Source organism: Pongo pygmaeus, chromosome 10 (genome assembly GCF_028885625.2).
Source record: "Pongo pygmaeus isolate AG05252 chromosome 10, NHGRI_mPonPyg2-v2.0_pri, whole genome shotgun sequence".
NCBI classification, from domain to species: domain Eukaryota; kingdom Metazoa; phylum Chordata; class Mammalia; order Primates; family Hominidae; genus Pongo; species Pongo pygmaeus.
This window is the reverse complement of record NC_072383.2, coordinates 7,232,226-7,248,944: the sequence shown is the minus strand read 5'-3', so window position 1 is coordinate 7,248,944 and position 16,719 is coordinate 7,232,226. Positions and strand designations below refer to the sequence as shown.

Genomic DNA, 16,719 nt, shown 5'->3' with positions numbered 1-16,719 from the left:
GTCACCCCGCCCCCCAACTCTGCATTAACCTCTTTCCACAGCCTCTTCCATCCACAGATCCCTGCTGCGTGTCCTCTGGGAAGGGTGAAGTAAAACCCTCAGTCTGAGCCTGAGAAATCCTGGCATTTGTAGCCCAGGGCTGCGAGGAAGCCACAGGGCGGTCCGCAGGGCGGTATCCAGGCTCTGGGACCGAAGGAGGAGCAGGACGTCGTGCACCCCTCGCGCGCGCACCTGTCGGGACCGGCCGCCTCCTCCTGCCTACCTGCCCTGCCTCCTTCCCCCCGAATTTCACCTTAAACCATGATGAACCAAGCCCAGTGGATTCTGAAGCCCGGGACGATGGCAGGTTAGAGAGAGAATTGGGCAGCTGGGGGCGGGGCGCAATATTATTTAGGCGCCTCCACCCCACCTTCACAGAAATACATCTGGAAAGCATGGGCTGTCCTAGGTCTGGGGACTGGGGGTTATGGTCTCGTCGATGACTCAGAGGGAGAGAAAACCCTCTGGGTCCCAAGCCAAAGAGAATAAAACTCTCCAGAATAGCCAACAAACTCTTCTCTGGCTGTCTGTTCCGGACTTTGAACTCAGCACCCCTCGGGCTCCACCTCCCTCCTAATGGCTCTTTAGGACCAAGAGTCTGGAATGCCACTTTGGGGTCCCAGTTGAGCACATTACCTGAGGGAGCTCTGGGAGCCAGGCCTACAGGGTGCTCTTCACGATGACTCCTGGGCAGCTGGCTCTCCTCACCCCCTCCCCTCACATCTTCCAACATCACTCAGTCCCAGGATCTCAGGATATTGTTGGAACTCATCTCCACCTCACACAGCCAGACCAGACTCAGGTGTCTCCCAGGAAAGACTGCCCCTCAGGCCCTGGGACGGTTCCCAAGCCTGCCAGAAATGAGGTGGAGGCCAAAACTGACCTTTGGGTGGCTCGAGTTTTGGATGACTGACAGCCCCAGATCCTGCTCCAGGTTCCTTCCTCAGGAAAAGCCAAGGTCAGGCACAACTTTGCCAAATCCCTGCCCCTCCTTCAGGCTGGAGACACCACCCCCAAACTCACCATGCGGGGAAGGAGGAAGTCTGGTAGGGACTCTTATTGCAACAGGGCCCCAGCCTTATAAAAAGCCCTGGTAACCGGGCCATTACACATCCTGTCTCTGTGTGTGGGGCTGGCTGGAGTCTCTCAGCCTCACCTGCCAGACAACACCCCCTCCTTCCTCACCCTGTCTCCTGCATTCTCCTGAAACCTTGATCCACACAATGCCTCCCAACCTCACTGGCTACTACCGCTTTGTCTCGCAGAAGAACATGGAGGACTACCTGCAAGCCCTAAGTAATGGCCTCGCCCCCCCAGACCCCTGTCACTCCCTTTCTCCCCTCTTCCTTCCTGCCTCTTGGTCCCATGGAGAAGAGGGAATGCCCGGGGTTGGACACTGTGGAAAGGCTCAGGCGGCTGGCACCAGACCTGGGATCCATTTCTAATCAGGCATTGGTAGGAGGGGGTGAATCCACAGTCCCAGACCCAAAGAAGGGAAACTCACAGCCCTGAGGGGCTGCTGCAGGCAGAGGAGCTCCTGGATGGCTAGCATCACCCCTACTAACAGGCAGCCCCCACAGACATCAGCTTGGCTGTGCGGAAGATCGCGCTGCTGCTGAAGCCGGACAAGGAGATCGACCACCAGGGCAACCACATGATGGTGAGGACGCTCAGCACCTTCCGAAACTACACTGTGCAGTTCGATGTGGGAGTGGAGTTTGAGGAGGACCTCAGGAGCGTGGACGGACGAAAATGCCAGGTACCTTTCCCCTGGCTGGGCGGTGGCCGGAAGGAGGCATCACAGGAGACTCCTAACAACATGGGGCAAAACAAAGTGACCTTCCCCAGCCAGAGCAGCGGGGAGGAGGAGAATGGTCACTACAGCAGGGAATGCAGTCCCCAGGATACCAGTCTCCAGAACTAACAGGTCCTGGTGCTCCTCGTCTCTCTCCCACTTCTTCCCTGCCACCTCTTATCACCAGCCCAAAGGGCAAAGAACAGGCCAACCCAGACCGAAGAGCAAACATTTGCCCACCCTCCAGCCTATGACACTGTTGGTCACCCAGAGTCTCTTTTACTTTAGCATCAATAACTTCACCCTCCTGCATTTCTTTCTACTTCTTACATATTCCTTCTTAGCCTCCTTCGCAGATCCTAGTCCTCCTATTAATCCTTTAAACTGGAGTTTTCTCCCTAGAGTTTTCTTCTTGATGTCTTCTCCCTTTTGTCTGCCCACTATCCATAGGCTAAATCATCTACACCCATGCCTTCTGCTTCCATCTATAGGCTGCCCTTGGCATGAATTCTCCAGCCAGAGCCATCTCCTGAGCTCCAGGGCAATGTTTTCAACTGCCTACAAAATACAGTTGGCCCTCCATATTCATGGGTTCTGCATCCACAGCTTCAGCAAACTGCAAATGGAAAATATTTGGGAAAAATAAAAATTAAAAAAATACAAAATGATACAAATAAAAAATAATACAGTATAGCAACTATTTACAGAGCATTTACATTGCATTAGGTATTATAAGTAATCTAGAGATGATTTAAAGCATATGGGAAAAGGCTGGGCGTGGTGGCTCACACCCATAAACCCAAGACTTTGGGAGGCTGAGGCAGGCAGATCACTTGAGGCCAAGAGTTCAAGACCTGCCTGGCCAACATGGTGAAACCTCGTCTCTACTAAAAATACATAAATTAGGCCAGGTGCGGTGGCTCACACTTGTAATCCCGGTACTTTGGGAGATGAAGGTGGGCGGATCACCTGAGGTCAGGAGTTTGAAACCAGCCTGACCAACATGGAGAAACCCCATCTCTACTAAAAATACAAAAAATTAGCCAGGCATGGTGGCACATGCCTGTAATCCCAGCTACTCAGGAGACTGAGGCAGGAGAATCACTTGAACCTGGGAGGCGGAGGCTGCAGTGAGCCAAGATCTCACCACTGCACTCCAGCCTGGGCAACAAGAGTGAAATTCTATCTCAAAAAAAAAAAAAAATACAAAAATTAGCCAGGCATGGTGGCACACACCTGTAATCCCAGCTACTTGGGAGGCTGAGGCAGGAGAATTACTTGAACCCGGGAGCCAGAGGTTGCAGTGAGCCAAGATCACGCCATTGCATTCTAGCCTGGGTGACAGAGCAAGACTCTGTATCAAAATAATAAAAGTATACAGAGGGATGTACGTAGTTTCTCTACAGATACTAAGCCATTTTATTCAGCAGATTTAGTGGGGTGGGGGTCCTGGAACCAATTTCCATTTGAATGCCAAGGTCAAATTCAAATTCACTGTCTTCCTATCCAAACCTACCCCACTTTTATATCTACTCTCTCCACTAATGGCAATAACCAGCCAGGCCAGAGACCTGGTAGTCATGGTCAATATCTCTTGTTTCCTTACCTCTAGGCTCCCAGCACACACACACACACACACACACAGACACACACACACACACACACCCCACCACATCTAATTGGCCAAGAAATCTTTGTAGCTTTTCTGCATTACCCAGTATAGCAGCTGCTAACTTCAGATGGCCATTGAATACTTGAAATATAACTAGTCCAAATCTAGATGCTGTAAGTGGACTTTCAGACAATGCCAAATAAAAAGAAGCATTTAGGAAATGTTTATATTGGTCACATGCTGAAATAATAATATTTTGAATATTTTTGGTGAACTAAAATATATTATTTAAATTAATTTCCCCTATTTCTCTTTACTTTTCTAATATGGCTCCTGACCCATTTTATTTCTGTTGAGCATCACTCTTCTAAATGGCTCTCCTGTGTTCCCTCCTAACCTTTCTCTATCACCACCCTAATTCAGGCCTTCATTTCCTGGTGCCTGAAATTGGTTTTTTTGTGGGTTTTTTTTTTTTTTTTTTTTTTGGTAGAGATGGGGTCTCAATGTGTTGCCCAGGCTGGTCTCAAACTCTTGACTTCAAGTGATTCTCCCGCCTCAGCCTCCCAAATGCTGGGATTACGGGCCTAAGCCACTGCACCCAGCTGGTTCTCAGGCTTAACCCTCCTCTAATCTGCATGCTGTAGCCACAGGGTCTACTTAAAACATAAATGTGATCATGTCACTTTCTGACTTACACCCTTTCAGTGATGATCTATTACATTACATCATCTATCACACTTAACTCAGCATACAAGGGTCTCTGTGAATCGGCTCTTCAATTGCCTGCACCACATACACTCTAGGTTAGAGCCCTTCAGAACTAATTGCCTTTCTCTTTTACTGCTATTTCTAGCTGTTTCTTTCCTTGCTAGAAATTTCCCATTCTCTCCAATCTAATTAATTCCCAACTTCCTCAAAGATTTCACTCTGCCCGCCCCACTGCCATCCCTCACTCTTGCCTGGTGTCACAGTTACCTATTTACTGATCCTCTATCTCTTCAAGACTCTGAGCTCCTTGTTTGGGGCCTATCCTATGGGAGAACTCAATAAAGGTTGATTGGAATGCTCAGGCCCAGAGGGGTTGACCCTTTATTTCTAAGGATACTTCAGCTGTTCTTGAAACCGAGAAAGAGGAGAAATGAGATTACCTGGTAGGATTCCCAACCAATCTCTTTTTTCTCAAAAGTCCCTCTAGGTCAGCCAGAAGTATCCAGAGGAAAAAGTCTCCATTCTTCATAAATGCCCTCCGCAATTTCACCTCTGCTTATCCTGCTACCACCCCTGCTCTCCCCTAAAGGTCACTGTAGACAACTTTGGGCCCTCCTCGGTGACCTCTAGGAGTGGGAAGCTGGGTGTGATGGTTCATGCCTATAGTCACAGCACTTTAGGAAGCGGTGGCAAGTGGATCACTTGAGCTCAGGAGTTTAAGTCCAGCCTGGGCAACATGGAGAAACCCTGTCTCTACTAAAAATACAAAAATTACCCGGGTATGTTGGTGCATGCCTGTAATCCCAGCTACTCTGGTAGCTGAGGCATGAGATTCACTTGAACCCAGGAGGCAGAGGTTGCAGTGAGCCGAGATCCCGCCACTGCACTCCAGCCTGGGTGACAGAGCAAGACCTTGTCTCAAAAATAAAAAAAACAAAGTTGGGGGGTGGAAAGGGAGTCCTGCTGAATCAGAGCAGCTCCCTTGCTCAGTGGAGGGGCTGGAGCAGATAGTATCTGCTGTGGAGTAAAAGGGGGAGCCCATTCAGAGTAAGATGGGAAGCATTTTGAGTGTCCTGCCTCCCAATCTTTCTTTACTCCCTCTTTCTGCTCCCTGTAGACCATAGTAACCTGGGAGGAGGAGCAGCTGGTGTGTGTGCAGAAAGGGGAGGTCCCCAACCGGGGCTGGAGACACTGGCTGGAGGGAGAGATGCTGTATCTGGTAAATGGGGTGGGGGCTGGGTGTCTGGGAGAAGGGCCTCCAGCTGTGAGGCATCCCCTTGTCCAAACCAGATAGGTCCACCACTCTTCCCCCAGCCCAGCCCCAATCCCTGTCCAAGGAACTGACCAGGGAGGGAAAGCAAAAGCACTGGGAGGAGTAGCGAGAGGAAGAAACAGAGTGGCCAAGGTGGGCCCTGTCTACGAGTCGGATGAATGCCCATAAATCATCACTGGAGAGATGGAGGCTTCAGCCACTCACATCCCCTGACCCAGCCACCTTCCTTCCTGAGGGGTGGAAAGTTGAGGATGTGGAATAATGATACAATTGCCCATACATCAAACACTCAAGCTGCTGTATCCGGAAGGAGTAAATGGAGGTCAAGGACCTTCAGAAAAGGGCTCTGGCTGGCAAAAGCCCTCTTTCTCTTTCCCCTCACTTCCCCTCTCTCCCCAGGAACTGACAGCAAGGGATGCAGTGTGCGAGCAGGTCTTCAGGAAGGTCAGATAGCCGGAGAGGAGCCGAGATCCCTCCAGACAGCGCCAGCCCACAGACCCTCTTGTTGTGCTCCCTTCAAGCCCAGATTGTGCCAGGTCAGCTGTCCCTTCCTGTGGCCACATTCCCTCCCTCTGGGTCCCTCCTCACCCCTCCTCGTGTTAATCTGTAACTTGCAGCCCCCAGGCCAAAGTCCTTTCTCACACTCCACTGCCCAATAGTGACCTCACTTCCAGGTCAAGGTCTGGCCTCCCAGATGAAAGAAGCAGGCAAAGGGAAGGAGCCCCTGAGAACAACCAATCTCCGCTCTCTCCTGTCCATTTGACCTCTTCTTTTCCTTCTAAGAAACAACTAAGCTTTGGGCATTTGGCGATTAGTGAAAATTATATCCTGATGGACTTCTGGAAAACTGTGACTGGGGTTCAAGAGTTTAAACAGGGGCTACCGGCAGAGTCTTTGTGTCCATTTCTTTGTCCTTATTCTTGAGAAAGCCTCATGTACTCAACAAAACCGGGCCCAAGACACAGCCCCACACACACAGGGTTCAACGGACTCCACGGTTCTGACATCTGAAGGCATCTGGCTATTTGGTACTTCCATCCTATGTGTTGGGAAAGAGGGATGGAATGGGGTAAGACCTTTGTCCAATGCTTGGGGAGGCGGGGAGCTTCTAAATGGTGACCTGTCCTCCGTGTCTGCTTTGGGAAGGGCAAGCAGCAAGAAAGCCAGAAAAAGCTGAAAAAGGAATTAGACGGAGGATGTGAGGTCAAGGAATAAAAGACAGGAATACAGGGGTGTGAAGGCATAGGAGGGAGAAGCCCAGCAGTCCTGGCTATAGGGACCCTCTGCTCAAAGGCCAGCAAGGCTGGAGACCAGAGATAAAGTGGAGAGCTGAGGACAGCAAGGGTCCCAGAGTTGCTGCCTTGGAAAACAGCCCAGAAGGGTGGAGCTGGCTCAGGGTAAAGGCCAGCTCCAGCCTCTGGCCTCCTCTCCACCTCCAGGGGCCTTGGCTCTTTCAGAATAAAAGTCCTAGGGGGGGCAAGTATCAGAGAGAAGAGGACTCAATGTGAGAGTGGGAAAACAGCCTGGGGGAAGGGCTGAGGGAGTTGGAAAGCCCCTGGCCCTCATCAGATGAAGACTCTTGCCCCATCTTCCTGCAACGGCTGGGCCCCCCACGCACACAAGACAGTCACTAGGGCTCTGGCCAAGAACTAGGCTTGCGATACTGATCCTACCACATGCTCTGGAATGAATTTGGAATAGAAAAAAAAAAAGGAACTCAGGGTTGAATGGAAAATCTTATTCCCTGCTCAACCTCTCTGCAGATGTCCTCAATAGAGTGGAAAGCCCCTTCTTTGCAAAGCCACCCAGCAGAAGCTCTAAGGGCTGCTGGAATCCACCTTGTCCCATTCCAAGGCACAGGAGGATGCTCCACGTGTACTCGCCCATTGCCCGCATCTCCAGATCAACACAGTGTCCTTGCTCTTGAGTTCACAGTGATGTCCAAGCCTCTTCCCACAGGACGGTCCTCCATGCCCTTCAGTGACCACGCTGGTCAGTGGAGTCTCGGCAGAGGCCTTGACTCAGGAGCTTGTAGGCCCCCATGGTGGGTTTTTCTAAATATTTTTATATATTTTTATTTTTCCCCCAAAGGTTGACACTTCTTACCATGGTGGTTTTAAGACCCAAGCTAAAGTGGGCTCAATCCCTCAAAACTCCCTGTGATGTGGGCGTCCAGATCATGGCCACTGCAGGTCCCCATCCTCCACTCGACCACACTTCTCCAGGGGCCAGACCCCACCAAGAGGCCTGGAGACCCCCTAAGGGAGCACAAGCATCAGGAAAGGACTATGCAGCTTCAGAGGCATCTCCAAGAGGGTGGGAGCTCGACCTGCAGAGGGGAGGGGACCGCTGTGGGAAGCTGGAGCTGCTGTTTCCCCTGCAGGCAGCAGGGGGCGCTGTGCACCGCAGCAGAAGCCAGGGATTCTCCAAATTCAATCCTCCCTCCTCCAGCACCTTCTCGGATATTCCATTCCCACCACACACACACACACACACACACACACACACACACACACACACACACACTCCATGTCCTCGTCCCCACAAGACCCTTACCCCTCATTCAAATCAGGTTCCATCTGTCCTCAGAGGGAAGAGATAGTCACCAGAGGGACCAAGATGTGAGTGGAGAAAGGGCAGAGGAGGGGACGAGGGCCAGACAGGTGGGCCCCACACCAGACCCTCCCAGGGACACACAAAGTTGTGGAGTTGACTTGGTTGGCCAGAGTCTTAAACCCCAGGGATATGATCAGGAATCCAAAATGTTTATTTCCATATGAGATGGAATAACTGTGCTCTCTAAGTCAGCCCAATGCAGGCCCCTGCCCCACTCCCACTCCACCAGGCCCAGATTCCGGCTGGAGCTCCAGATGGTCCCTGAGTGTCTGCAAAGACCAAAGGTCAATTCAGAGCCCTCTCCCCAAAATAAACTGAGCAAAAGTGGGTGGGGAGGATGGGTACAGGTGTGTGTCCTGTGAAGCAGAGGACCATGTGCTGCCCAAGGACTTGGGCTCCATCCCAGTGGGGGTCCCAAGAGGAGGCAGAGCAACCAGGTCTAGCCGTGTACGCCTCCCCGCTGCCCACCTCTCCCCTCGGCCACCACCTCCCACATGACCCTGATGCCTACGTGCCCAGGCCTGTATGTGGAAAAGGAGCTCAGGTAGAAGCAGGAAGTGCCTCAGCTCTAAAGCACAAAGGCCATCCCGGGTCCGATCCTGTAACATGGCTGGACCACTTATTGGCAACAGGGAACTCGTAGAGGCCACCACAGATCCCAAGAGACAGCAGAGGCTTGGCCATTTTGGTCCCTTTCCCCCACCCTAATGTCACTCCCTAAGACGCAGGAACCACATCTGGTCTAGCCTTAAGTACCCCAAGTAAGAGGCCTGGTATCCCCAGCGTGCAGAGGATGAAGATGAGGGTGGGGGCTGCCCCGTCCCTCCCCACCCCTCCAGCGGCTCCCTGCTCTTCCACAGGATGCACTTGCTCCCCTAGAGCCTGCTGCTCCCACCTGGCCTGGGACCACTTTTTCTTTTTCTTTTTCTTTTTTTTTTTTTGAGACAGAATCTTGCTCTGCTGCCCAGGCTGGAGTGCAGTGGTGCAATCTTGGCTCACTGAAGCCTCCGCCTCCCAGGTTCAAGTGATTCTCGTGCCTCAGCCTCCTGAGTAGCCGGGACTACAGGCGCGTGCCACCAGACCCACGTAGTTTTTTTGTATTTTTAGTAGAGACTGGGTTTCACCATGTTGGCCAGGCTGATCTCGAACTCCTGACCTCAAGCAATCTGCCCGCCTCAGCCTCCCCAAGTGCTGGGATTACAGGTGTGAGCCACAGCATGAGCCACACAGCATTAGCCACAGCAAGAGCCGTGAGGCCACTTTCATAACCCCCAACCAGCTCTCTGGGAAGTCTCCCCGGCTCCCTCTCCCCGGTGTAACGCCCTCAGTCATGACAGTACCCATGCTGTCAGGGTCCCTGGGGACTCACCCTGCACATCCTGGGGCTGTGTCCATGATTATGGGCAGATGAGAATCGGGGAGACCTTGTATGTACAGCAGGAGGTGAACGGCAAGAGGTGAGGAGATCTGGTGGGCAAATCCAGGTGCCCTGTGAAGGACTGTGATATAACTGACCTGAGTCTGCATGGAGAGCAGAAAGAAAGAAACAACGGTGGTAGCCAAAGCCTCTGAGGCCAGGGTGCAAGGAGTGCCCAGAGAACCCTGCCTGCCCAGGGGCCAGAATCGGCACTCTCCAGGCCTGCCCCCCTCTCCCCAGACCTCAGCCAACAGGATGGCATTGCTCTGTGGGAACCTGTGCTCCGTGCTGAATACGCACCCCCACTAGAGGCCACTTAGGTACCGGAGGGATAAAACATAGCTGACCTTCCACACTCACCTTTCCAGCAAAAACAAGAAGGACCTCCATCTTCCTCAAGGGCTTCCTGACCCACCATCTAGCTGGGGGTGAGCCTCCTGCCTCCCCCTACCCCACCCTTTCCCAAGCTCCCTTCCCTCTGCCCTCACTTTACTCTGACTACCAGGGAGAGGAGGCAGCTCTCAGAGCCTCTGTTCTGTTCCCCGTGGGCAGTGCCCAAGCAGAGGGTCACCAACATAGCTAGGCCATTGGGTTCATGGACAAATCACTTGCCTCAGAGGCTCTAGCGGAACCTAAAATGCCACCCAAAATTGGGAGGCAGTGCTGCATAGTGGCCAGGCATGAAATGCCACCTATTATTAGCTGCAGGAGTATATACAAATCCCCAGCCTTCAGCAAATGAGCCACATTGGCCAGCCCACAAGGCAACACCAAGAGTACTTCCTTCCTGCTGGGAATTTTGTGAAGATTGCATGCACACTCAGCAGAGGACCTGGAGTGGAGTGCGCCCTGACAGATGCTGGCTATCATTACTTGCACTATTCCCTGCCTCTTCACCTGATGATTGAAGTTCTCTTGACTAGAAGCAAAGCCTTGTATTCTTCAGTTAAGGACAAGGCATCAAGTGCCACTACCCTTGAGGTTACACAGTGACACATTTACACCGAAGTGTAAGTGACACACACCAGAGAATGGGGGCTAATGTAGCCATCATCTTGCTGTCCAGGCAGGTAAACCATCTGGGGGTGACCAGGATGAAGGGGAGTTGCCTCCCCAAGGGATCCATATCCAGAGTCTCTCATTGCACCCCACCCCCCATCCCCAGAGAAGGATGCATGGGCTCCCCGGGACAGCATTGCCCTCCAGAGCCCCTGCTGCAATAGCCACTCTAGCCTTCCCACCCATGGAGAGAAGGCTTCAATGCAGGAGAAAAGGGATGACACAGGGACAGCTGCCCAGCCCAGTGCTACTGCAGTGATGGCTGCACAGTCATCAGCTCCATCCACCCCGACCCCCCAGCCCTTGGGACTCCCCCATCTCCCACAGTACATACTGAAGCTATCTCATTCAAGGTGCCAGGCACCAGCAGCAGAGGCCACATCCCAGGCCTGGACTCCCCCAGTCACCAGCTGCAGGTACTGCCACTCTCCCTTGAACCTCCCAGCTGCTCCCCTTCTCCCTATGACAGCTGAATACAGGAACCAGCGCCCTCACCCTGCCCTGGAGCTTCCTCCTGCTTCCCTCTTCTTGAGAGGCCTCCACCCTCCTGGCCCTGGTCTCCTGAAGGATATCTCGCCATCTTTCTTCTTCTTCCTCCTCCTCCTCCTCTTCTTCTTCTAAAATGATTTTTAAAAACACTTCATGAATCTGCATATCATCCTTGCACAGGGGCCGTGCTAATCTTTTCTGTATCCTTCCAATTTGAGTATATGTGCTGCTGAAGCGAGCACATCCCATCGCCTTTCTACACTAGCAGAGCTCCAGCTTCCCCTCCATTCATGCCTCAGTTTGTGCCCACACCCCTGCCCTGCAGATGAGTCGTAGATGGAGGGTCTACCTCAGTGTGAATGGAACAGTTTTTCTTCCACACAAGTGTGCATATCCTGCACGATTCTGTCTCGCGTGCACGTCTTCAATGTACGGTGCGTGTGCCTATTGTCGTGCGGCCTCTCCATCCTCTGTTCTGTAGAACTGCTGAGAGCCAGCATCTTCCTTTCCCTCTCTGTACACAGAACAACAGCTGTGGCATCTTCCTTGACCCAGGCAGGTGGCACAATGCAGAGCTAAAGGCACCACTGGAGGAGTCGTGTAACCTCAGGTGAATTCTTTAACTTCTGTGTGCCTGTGCTCCCTCCCACGCCTAGTCCTGATCCACCTTCTGTCTTGTCTTTCACACCTGCTTCTCCTCTTGGATTCCTCTCCCTTCCCGGCTGTTTTCGGAAGAGGCTCACTCATATCCTTGACCCAGCTGTAAGGAAACTATTGTCACCCTTAATGCAACTAAAGCTTACCCTGCTGGGTCCTCATTGGAGCAAGAACCCACAGGGGAAGGGGCAGCCAGGTGGCAAAGCCCCCACCCCAGCCTGTCTCCCCACCACTCCTTCTTTTCTGAGAAGCACAGGTGGGACAAGGTGGGCCTCTTGAATGAGAGTTTATTAAAGTCTTGGAGGAAACAAAAGGGAAATAGAACAGAGAGTTATACGCACCTTGATTATCTGAGGCACAAATGCAGCCTCAGCCATAAACATATTGAAGGAAGGGATAGTCCAGTATGTAACAGAAGCACCCTGCTATAGGCAAGCAAAGCACAGATGGAGTGAATTTAAAGAGTCCTTTACTAAAGGACTTTGTTTCAGGACGAAAGTCCACACAGAGCCCACAGGGTGTGGGAGATCTGAGATCTGGAACTGGGATCTCTGGGCTCTGAACTTGTTCTGTTGGGCAATCTGCTGATGGAGACCTTGTCTTCGAGTGTCAGGATGCACACTGTGGTCAGCTTCCCCTACGTTGCAAAGTGCATTCTATCTGGGACTTGTCTTCCCTGCCCATCTGCTCTCCTTTTCAACAGCTTCTTGGTTCTTTTGAAACCTATGCTGTCTTCCCAAAGCCCTACCTCCTATTGTGTTGGCCTCCTGTAAGCCATGCTTTCATCTGTCCAGCCCTGCTCTTGGTGGGATGAACGAGAGGCCTCTACAGATCTCAAGGTGGAGGAGGAGAGGGTCAGAGCCCCCAAAGGTACTCTGGATTCGGGTAAATGCATCTGAAATACAACCATACCCAGCAAAAATAACATCCTGCTAGCTGATCGTCTGCACTTATTGTACTAAAATAATACATCTACTTCTATGAGAACCAGCGTCCGAGACAGCCACCAACAATACCTGCTTCCCAGTATTCCTGTCCTTGTGACCTCTCCTTCCACATCGGGTCGTCTGTGTGACCAATGGAATAAGGCAGAAATGATGCTACGTCACTTCCAAGGCTAGCTTATAAAAGACACTGTCGCCTCTGCCTTGTTCTTTCCATCTTGGGTCACTCTGGGGAAAGCCAGCTGCTATGCCGCGAGGACACTCAAGCGTCCTATGAGGACAGCCATGTGGCAGGGAACTGAGGCCTCCTGCCCACATCCATGTGAGTGACCGTCTGGAAGCAGACCTCCAACCCCAGTCCTGCCTCCGGAGGACTGCAGCCTGCACCTGGACCAAAGCCTTGTGAGAGACCCTGATCCTAAACTACCCATCTCAGCCGCTTCTGGATTCCTGACCCACAGAAACTGTGTGAAATAGTACATACTTGTTGTTTTAAACAAAATGTGGGTGTGATTTTTTACAAGCAGACAGATAACTGAAACATAGTCTCAACCTTGAATTTCATTGCAAATGACCCCATCCTGACCATAACCCCAATATTCACTAAGTGGGCAGAAGAATGGGGTTGGGGGGTGGGGGCAGTAGATGACTTCGGGCAGTAAAAACATGTCCAGTCACAAAAAGGCATGACTCCATCCTCACTGCTCACAGGCCTCCCATCCTAGTTCTAAGATAGACCCTTCCACGAGTCTAGAGAGTGAAGTTCAGAGGCAGGCAGCTGCCCCCTTCCCTTCCTCTTTGAGGCCCACCCACCTGAGTCCTGTCTGAGGACTGCCTCTCCCCTAGGTAATTGTTAAAAGGAATGTCCAGCATCTTCAGGTGGTACCCTGCTCCTTTCACAGTTGTGTCACCTTACTCTGTGGCTTCAAAAGGGCAAAGACATCAGAATACAACTCAGTGCGCCTCACGCCATTAGACAGCATGAGTGACCAGACGCAGGGAGGATATATCAGACAGCACCAGATCTTAGCTGGTAGGAAGCTGATTGACAAGTTCTGTGGAGGACAGAGCAGCAGGGCCCTGAAGTCCACAGCGATAAAGGGAAGATGGTGTTCTAGACACACCAGCAGGGAAGAGCCAAACCTGGATGGTCAGTTTGACCTCCCAGTGTAAGGAGCCTCTGGGTCTTCTCTACCTCTCCCAGGACCACCACAGTGAAACTAGAGCCAGAGCGTTCTTTGCTGAAAAGAGGGTGAGTGAGATGGAGAGATGCAGATGAAAGGAGGCTTTGTGCAGAAGCCATCAGATTTTGCCAAATCTAAAGCCTGGAAAAAGGAGGATACCAGCTGATAGGATTTGGCTCTATGTCCCCAGCCAAATCTCATGTGGAATTGTAATCCCCACGTGTTGGAGGAGGGGCCTGGTGGGAGGTGATTGGACCATGGGGACAGTTTCTAATGGTTTAGTGCCATCCCCCTAGTGCTGTCTCCCGATGGAATTCTCATGAGATCTGGTTGTTTAAAAGTGTGTAGCACTTCTCCCTTCTCTTTCTCCTGCTGCCACGTGAAGAAGGTCCTTGCTTCCCCTTCGCCTTCTGCCATGATTATAAGCTTCCTGAGGCCTCCCAGTCATTATTCCTGTTAAGCCCGCAGAACTGTGAGTCAATTAAACTTCTTCTCTTCATGAATTACCCAGTCTCAGGTAGTTCTGTATAGCAGTGTGAGAATGGACGAATACAGCAGCGAAGGTGGTATAAGAACCTTCTGTTCCACTGTGCTCTTCCTGAGAGTCAGAGCCTTTGGGCAGTCCCCAGCCTGCCAACTAGGGACTTCTGCTGCCACCCAGGAGAAGCAGAATGCCCACCAGGCCCAGATCTGCTACCACTTCCAGAAGCCCTGTTACCAAATGATAGGCCCCAGGTAAGGACCAGCCAGGCCCTCTCCAGGGCAGGATCCTTCTCCTTCCACTCACAGAGCTGCTCTCTACAACCAGGTACCAACAGTGAGGAGACAGTCACATGGCAATGATCAGGCTTCTCACTAGAGAATAGTAAATGGGGCAGGGCCATGTTCAGACCCTCAAACTCTACCCAACCCCACCTCCCAGATGCACCTGTCTACCACCTGCTTCTCCTCCTCCCTGCGCACCTTGAAAACTCCAAAACCTGGTGCATACTCCCCACTCTGCCCCATCCCAAGAACTCACCCACAGACACAGGTGGACACCTAGATGTGCTCAGTCCTAGGGCTGCCACAACCTGCAGGACAAATTTCCTCCCTCAAGGAGCCCACAGCCCTGTGGGAAAGACAGACACACGGGCAGGAGGTTATCATGCATCAACAGTCCATGAGCACAGGGAAAGTCATTTTCTCTGAGTCAAAGAGGGCCTCCCAGAGGAGAGGACACGGGGAGAGAGGTGAGTAAAAATGGCCGTCATCCAGGGCACGAGTACTACATGCCGTGCGCTGACTCCTCTCAGGAACCCAAGCACATGTTATTGTCCCCATTCTACAGATAAGAAAACTAAGGAACAGAGAATTTTAAGTAATTTTCCAAAGGTTAGACATCAAATAAAAGACAGAGATGGGATTTGAACCCAAACAGATTGGAGCCTGACCACCCAACCCTCAGTTTCTCAACCTCGCCGCTATTGACATTCAGGACCAGATAATATTTTGTTGTGGGAGCTGCTGCCTTGTGCATTGTAGGATGCTTAGCAGCATCACTGGCCTCTATCCACTAAATGCCAGTAATGGGGGAAAAAAAAATCTCTAGATATCATCAAATATCCCCTGGGGAGCAAAACTGCTCCTGGTTGAGTACCACTGATCTAACCATTTTGCTATTATATTCTGCCTTCCTAAGCAAGTAATGATATTTATTGTTTGCCAAATGACAGGCACTGCCCTAAGCAATTCTGGTTATTAACTCATTTAACCCTCACACCAACCCTCTGGTGTGGGTACCGTTGTCCTCATCCTTGTTCTTCAGATGAGGATGTTTAGAGGCACAGAGAAATTATGTAAGTTGGCCTTGGTCACCAAACTTTTAAATGGTAGAGCCTAGGTTTAAACCTGGTGAGTGTGGCACACAAGCCCACCCCTTTAGGCAGCATGTTATGCTGATGACTGAAGAACATGGCATTGGTCGGGGAGTCACACATGCAGACGCAAGGAGTGTTTGCGAAGCCATAGCATCATGACCGCGCCTGGAACACACATGCGAGGCGGCAGCGGTGGAGAACGAGGCCAGAAAGTCATGCAGAGCCTGATTATGAAGGAAGAACCTGTTGAGACAAGTGGCTGGGGCTTCATCTCATGGATCAGGAGGCGCAGTCATTGACAAGTTTTAACCTGGGAAGGGGCAAGATTGATTGAGATTTTAGATACTGGCAGAGTAGGGAGGATGGGCTTAAGGGCTAAACCTAGTGGCTGACACTCCGTTGGGGCTGAGCTAGCCACTACCCAGGTGTCCATAAGGCATGGAAGTCAAGGCCCTGACATGTAAGCCTGAGATAACTTGGGGGTGGAGGAGTGTGAGCCATCAGGGTCACCCCTCTGCCCTGGGCTGTCCACATCTCCACCGGCCATGCCAGACAGAAGCACGGGGTCCCAGCCCGGCTGACTCAGCCACCTCATCACCCCTGCTGCTCTTCACCTCGCTCCTGTATCTCCCTCCTCACCTGGCGCTGGGCACAAAAGCCCCCACGTGTCCCAGCCCAGGACACGGTATCTAGAGATAAGACGGGGAAGCTGTGGACAGGAATGGCTTGTGCTGCCCCAGACTCCTCTGCCTGGGCTCTCCTGTGGCTGTTTGGATTCTAAGAGAGGGCAAGCTCCTCTCTAAATGCTGGGGGCTGATGAAGGCTGCAGAGAAACTCCCTGGCCAGGAAGCCCCAAGGCACTTCCTGTTGTCCCGCCCTTCCCCTTTCAGGACAGAAGGGGGCAGCACCAACACGATTTTCAAAAATAAAACCGAAAATAAAGTCACCGGAGCACCCCAACCTTGTTTGCCCAGCTAAGATTGGAAAGACCTATGCCTGGCCTAAGTTTATATCCAAGGACAAAAACTTCTTCATTAATCATGTGGATTAAAGATGCCGATTAAAGG

General features: G+C 51.8%; 2 protein-coding genes and 1 non-coding gene across 4 annotated transcripts in view; 1 reads left to right on the top strand and 2 right to left on the bottom strand.

Moving 5' to 3' along the window:
- CLSTN3 (calsyntenin 3) overlaps nt 1-9,564 on the bottom strand; it is a 38,388-nt gene extending 28,824 nt beyond the window's left edge. Inside the window, exons 1-2 of the mRNA XM_054444524.2 lie at nt 9,413-9,564; nt 7,534-7,756 (exon numbers count right to left, since the gene is read on the bottom strand). Of these exons, the coding sequence (XP_054300499.2) occupies nt 7,534-7,536 (3 nt within the window). The 5' untranslated portion in view covers nt 7,537-7,756; nt 9,413-9,564. The remainder of the gene's footprint in view (nt 1-7,533; nt 7,757-9,412) is intronic.
- On the top strand, nt 281-6,318 carry RBP5 (retinol binding protein 5). Of its 2 annotated transcripts, none has more exons than XM_054444527.2 (4): nt 281-346; nt 1,620-1,798; nt 5,272-5,373; nt 5,827-6,318. In XM_054444527.2, the coding sequence occupies exons 1-4, from the start codon at nt 301-303 to the stop codon at nt 5,878-5,880; spliced, it is 381 nt and encodes a 126-aa protein (XP_054300502.1). In that variant the 5' UTR covers nt 281-300; the 3' UTR covers nt 5,881-6,318. The 2 variants fall into 2 exon arrangements, with proteins under 2 accessions (XP_054300502.1, XP_054300500.1); XM_054444525.2 differs by lacking the exon at nt 281-346 and adding an exon at nt 1,255-1,335.
- A 1,579-nt stretch (nt 9,565-11,143) lies between the features above and the next one.
- On the bottom strand, nt 11,144-11,250 carry LOC129010978 (U6 spliceosomal RNA). Its single transcript, XR_008493128.1, has one exon. It is a non-coding gene; the product is annotated as a U6 spliceosomal RNA (small nuclear RNA).
- Between the last annotated feature and the right edge of the window lie 5,469 nt (nt 11,251-16,719).

Bases quoted from the DNA above. Each gene is read 5' to 3' on its own strand.
- RBP5 (XM_054444525.2), top strand. From the start codon at position 1,263: ATGCCTCCCAACCTCACTGGCTACTACCGCTTTGTCTCGCAGAAGAAC. The intron at 1,336-1,619 runs GTAATGGCCTCG...CAGCCCCCACAG, and splicing joins GGACTACCTGCAAGCCCTAA to ACATCAGCTTGGCTGTGCGG. The intron at 1,799-5,271 runs GTACCTTTCCCC...TGCTCCCTGTAG, and splicing joins TGGACGGACGAAAATGCCAG to ACCATAGTAACCTGGGAGGA.